General features: G+C 40.2%; 1 protein-coding gene across 1 annotated transcript; it reads left to right on the top strand.

Annotated features, from left to right (window-relative positions):
• The first annotated feature begins 4,471 nt into the window (after positions 1 to 4,471).
• On the top strand, positions 4,472 to 5,223 carry LOC104569376 (claudin-8-like). The gene has a single exon (XM_010216333.2). The coding sequence runs from the start codon at positions 4,555 to 4,557 to the stop codon at positions 5,221 to 5,223; it is 669 nt and encodes a 222-aa protein (XP_010214635.2). The 5' UTR covers positions 4,472 to 4,554.
• Positions 5,224 to 5,614: the final 391 nt, after the last annotated feature.

Below are 5,614 nucleotides of genomic sequence, written 5' to 3'. Positions count from 1 at the left end.
CAGGCTATGAATTTCAGGATTCCCGAGGAAGAAAACTAAAACCAAATATCATTTCTTTCTAAATTCCATCTATTCTTTTAAAGTCTGTCATTGGTTGCCTCAAAGCTAGAATTAGAGGTCAGCATCCCAAGCTCACTCTCTATCTGCCATGTGTCTGGGATAAATTATTTTTCAAACTAAGCTGAGCAGATCTTTTCCTGACTCCAAAAAGTGCCATCCTCAAAGACAAGCGGGAAAGAGATGTGACTTCACCTTTTAGCATGCTTGCAGGCAGCAAAACTAAAGTTAGCACAAAGGGAAAAGCCTCAATAGGCTTCAGTCTATTTTTCCTTCAACAAAACAGAACTAAAATAAACTTCTTAGCCAATAGGCTCAAAATAAAGCAGTCAATCAAAGTAGCATAGAAAGTAATGGGACCATTAGCTTGTCTTTTCTGGCATCAATCAGCTGAGAACAGTGATCAATACAATCATGTGTTCAGCATGTGACCAAGAAATAGTTGAAAGCAGTGATCACCCCAATACATAATGAATTGCCTTTGGCAGCCACAAGTGTGGAGGTACTTTTGCCATGTGCTTTACAGACAGATGACCTGCACACCATCCTCAGACAGATGACCTGCACACCATCCTAACCCTCCTTGCCATGCACTTAATGCAAATTTTGCATGAAGAGGATGGTTTAAGCCTGTGTGACTACAGCTATCTTCCTTCCCAAGACAAGGGGCTGCAGCACTGCAGCATGCCAGGCTGCCCATCGCCAGGTGCCATAGCTGCCGTTAGACAGCTTTGCAGGCTCACTGGGTAACTACAGTCTCAGGCAGGTTGAACAACTTAAGTGTAACTCATAAGAATCATTAATCTAAAATGGTCCTTTGATAAATCTGCATATGTGCTTGTACCCAAAATGTTTCTAAACCTCCAATTTGCCTCATTAACCTGTAATATAATCAACCTTTCCGTTCTTGACAAGAGTACCTAATGAACTACGTGCATTATTCCTGTCTACAGCTTTGTCTAAAGTATATTTGCCTACATATAGGGCTGTGCACATCTCTAAGAACTGTAAGATTAAATGTATTCAAGAGGCATAGAAGGAGAATCGAATCCTGTTTTCTAAGAGGCAATGAAGTATATACATGGTTGATGCTTATAATTAATTAAGACTTAGGACTCATTGACAGGATCTGCTTATCACCTGGACCGAAGATGTTCTACTTCCTCCTTTTCAAGGAGCATCAGAATTTTAAAAGCTAGTCAGGGAGTACTCCTTCAGGAAAAGATTCAAAAGAATTTCCTAATTTGAAGGAAAGGAAGATTTAAATCTGAGTATACAGATCCAGGGAAAGACTGATGTAAAGGCCATCCTTCTTCAGCCATCTATTTGCTCCTTCGAAGGAAAATCTTGCTGAGGGAATTGTTAGCACAGGAACTGATGCTCTAGTCATGAGGCAGGTAAGTTTCCCAACAGCACAACAGCTGGATGCTGCGCTGAGTGATAAGACTTCTAAAGTCTGGACAGGCACAAATGGAATTTTCCTTCCGTTTCTGCTCACCTGCTTCTAAAGTCATGGCATCTTTCTCACTCATCATGTAAATATGCTTCTACTTTAAGTGCTGTCTGGTGTTCAGAGTGATTTTGAAGTAATTCAGTCAACTAAGTGTTTCTTTCTTAGAGGTGGAGTGAGCCTTGAAATTGAGATACAACCCAGCCCCTGGGGAAGGCTGCCTAGGGCATGCAAAGACCTGATTCATATATATATATATATATATATATTTCTATAAAATAGAAACCTTTCTGTGATTAGCAAAGCTAGAGCTTCCTTGGCAGTTAGCAGGTTGATGAAGAGGCTTCCCAATTCTCATGAGTTTCCAGGACATGGTTAGTGTTTCTGATTTTTTTCTGCCCATTTCCCTTAGCTCATTTACAGCTCCCAAACATGTACAATTCTGTCTTCAAGACTGCCATTTATCGATTTCCCTTTCCTGCTTCCTCCCATTCAGGTTTCAATAACAAAACCCATCATAGTACATAGCACCATACAGTACATGTGATAGTGTAGACTTGGTGTTCCTGTGTAAAACATATATCCTCATGTCACTTGCTGTAGGTACTATATGCAATTAAAGATTACAAAAAAAAAGTAAAAAAAAAAAAAAAAACCCAAACCAAACTGAAAAAAAAAAACAAGAAACCCTCAACTGTTTAGCACTCTCTGCAGTTATTGCTGCACAGCCAGCATCTGATGCATTTTTACGGTATTTTTAAGAGCAGTTTATCTTCTGTACAAACCATGCCCTGACTGCCACAGAGTGTAATTTTATGCATGACCTCAATGTCTGACCCTCCCAGAGCTGTGTAATGAAAAAATGATTTCAGAGCAATCCTACTAGATAAGGCAGTCAGATAAACAGATTCAGAGCATTAGGCATGGTCTGTTCTCCAGTGTATACACTCAAGAACTCGCTGAAAATGTTGCTCAGAGTTTTCCTATTGAAAAAAATGGCATTTCGGTACCAGTTTTGGGCATTTTTTTTCCATAAAAAAGTTTTTAAAAATATTCTCAGACTGATTCTTTTTTAATTTATTATTAAAATAGCAAATTAGAAAAGACTATGATTTACAGTTTTTGATAATTTTGTGAAAAAATTTAGAAGTCCAACAAGCAGAATGCAGACTGAGACTCAAATTAAACAGTATAGGATTTGTGTGCAGACTGTCTGCTTCAATGAGAGGAAGCCCCTACCAACAAAAGCAGTTTGCTTTAGACTCCTGAGTTTATTTCTGCCACCTCCTCCTTTGTGGCACTGAGCAAAGTGCCTTAAAAGGTTAAAGTACCTTCATGCCTACAGAAGTGTGATGCAATACTCATGCCACCATAAAAACAAATCTGACAGCACATGTAGTTTTCAAGGATTACCTTTCATACCTTAACTAAGGAGCCTCTCCCTGGGATTCCTGCTGATGGACTTGAAGGCAAAAATGAATTGTCCAAAGCTCTGGGAGAATCTTCCACATGGACACATAGCATTATATTATATAACTCACATTATCTGCAACTCCTTATTTGTCCTTAGTGACTGTAGGAAGGGCAGGATTTTGCTGGCTGTGAATGGGTTACATGGTCAATTATTTTTTTTCCATGGGTTTTAGCTTTCTCTTTGAACGTGTTGTACAGCACCTAAGGCTGCAAATAAATTAATGTTATCAAAGACAATATCTGATATCTCCAAACACACAGAGCGTACAGCACAACACCAGTCTAAGAAAATGCCATTCCTGGATTAGCACTTCCAGGGACCTTCATTGTCTTCAGTGGGCCACCTATTTTTTTTTTTTTCTTTTGCCAGTCCTATAGTTCAATAAACTATGTGGTACCCAAAACACACCAGTTTTAACAACACCCATGAACCTTTATCAGATATTATTATCTCAAAGTAGGAAGAAGAAAGTAAAAAAATTAATGCAGCAGTTACTCCTAACTTGCCCAAGGCAAATGAGTCTTTGGTGTGTACTTTTTGTCCAGGCTTGTAGATCTCCGTGCAGCCAAGATATGTGCTTATGGGAGGGATCTCTGACTTCTTTCAAGGTGCATTGAATACTGAAAAAAAAAACCCTCATCATTTTGTAATTGGATGATTTCCCTTAACTTTTCCTAACATTACCTTGAAAAAATTATTTGAATGCCATATAGTAACAACACTATCTTTCCAATAGGAAGAGCATCTCATAGAAGATTATTTCTCAACAATGACTTTAATTCTGGATTCAGAAGAAGCTGTGAAACTCTGCCAACTATTTTTTTGCCATCCTCGTGAATTACGCAGCCAGTGGAATAAACCTTTGATGATGATTGGAATACTTGACTTTCCTGTACCTGACTAATATCGTGATTATGCTTTTGTATTTGATCAAAATGAGGAATCTGCATTGAAGAACTACACTGAGTACCTCCTAGTTTGACTTAAAAAAATACATGATTTCCCTAGGCTATAGCACTCAGTATCTAAGTGCCACTTCAAGTCCAAGTTTAGCTTATATCATAAGAACAAGTATAATGACCTAGTTTACATACTTTTTTTTTCCAGACAGAAGTTGAGACTTTCTAAGACTAAGTACCAAGTTTCAACATAGATGCAATTTTGCATTTAAAAATGATTAGACCTGCAATTAGGTGCCTACAACTAAATCCCTGACTCTTACTTAATTACAACATCACTGCAGACACAATATGAGAAGCAGCAAAATCAACAGTGACACACTCCTCCCTGGTTCCCCATTGGCTGGGAACCTGTTAGGCTTGATGGGTAAGCGCTGTAGTCAGAGAGGATTTCAAACCAAATAAATAGCAAGTCCTCCTAGCCATACAAGAAGTAGATTTCCACATGTCTGAACTTCAAACTGGAGCTGCTTTTAGAAAAACCCAACGACTTGCCATATGAGGAAACTACTGGACGAAATATTCATTCTTATGTTTTATATTACTTTTAACAGAAACTTATTTTTGAATATTTCTTAGGCCACCTCTTTTGACGTATCTTTTTCAGAAGAACCATGTCTTGCTGTGCATTACAAATCACTGGGCTAATATTTGGAGGTGTGGGCATGGTTGGGACTTTGGCAGCCACAGTTATGCCTCAGTGGAGAGTTTCTGCATTCATTGAGGGCAACATTGTGGTGTTCGAGACAATCTGGGAAGGATTGTGGATGGATTGCATCAGTCAGCTCGGCATCAGGCTGCAGTGCAAATTCTATGACTCCCTCTTGGCACTTTCTCCATCCTTGGAGGTGTTCAGAGCCCTCATGTGCATTGCCGTGGGACTGTCAATCATTGCCTTTCTGATGGGCATTGCTGGTGTGAAGTACACTCATCAAACCAAGGAGGATCCCCAGGGCATCAGTGTCTTCGTGTTGACAGCTGGAATTGCTTTTCTCCTGACGGGTGTCCTCGTTCTCATCCCAGTGTCCTGGACTGGTGGGAGCATCATACACGACTTCTATGATCCGAACGTCCCTGCGCCGCTGAAGCGAGAACTAGGAGCTGCTCTCTACGTGGGCTGGGTGAGCTCTGCTCTTCTTATCACTGCAGGAACAATGTATTGTAGCTTCTGGTGCTTGGCTGATGCATCTCCCAAATCCGGGTACCTATCACCTTCCCGTCACAGATGGCAGAAACATGACTTTGCCAGGGGAAAATCCGTAAGCATGCATGCCTATGTGTGACCTTTCTGCTTAGCATGTTATGTGCTGATTGACTTCAGTGCCTAATTAAATTGTGAGCCTGTAATGGAGGAACAATTTTGTTCATTTGCTGTTTACTATTAACTCTGTACATACATGTCTATTCTTTAACATGCCCATAGTAGACGTTACACGGGCATTATGGCAGAGTTCATTCAGAAGAAAAAACTCCCACTCCGTAGAAATGAAATGTGACATAGGAACAACAGCAGCTGGGAGTCTCTCAAGATTGTGGCTGGACTGGAAGGAAAGTGGCTACTGTGCAATAGCACGACTGCCCTCCCCATAACCCATGATATGTGAAGGCTGCAGCACCCTTTACTCTAAGTTAAGTTCTTGGACACTGATGGGAAACGCTGAGTTATCGGCATGG

The sequence above is a fragment of the Tinamus guttatus genome, unplaced genomic scaffold (assembly GCF_059628265.1).
Source record: "Tinamus guttatus ecotype Peru unplaced genomic scaffold, ASM5962826v1 Tinamus_guttatus_pri_ptg000318l, whole genome shotgun sequence".
Taxonomy (NCBI): domain Eukaryota; kingdom Metazoa; phylum Chordata; class Aves; order Tinamiformes; family Tinamidae; genus Tinamus; species Tinamus guttatus.
The sequence above is the reverse complement of the archived record's forward strand: the minus strand, read 5'-3'. Positions and strand labels throughout refer to the sequence as shown.

Bases quoted from the DNA above. Each gene is read 5' to 3' on its own strand.
- LOC104569376 (XM_010216333.2), top strand. From the start codon at position 4,555: ATGTCTTGCTGTGCATTACAAATCACTGGGCTAATATTTGGAGGTGTG.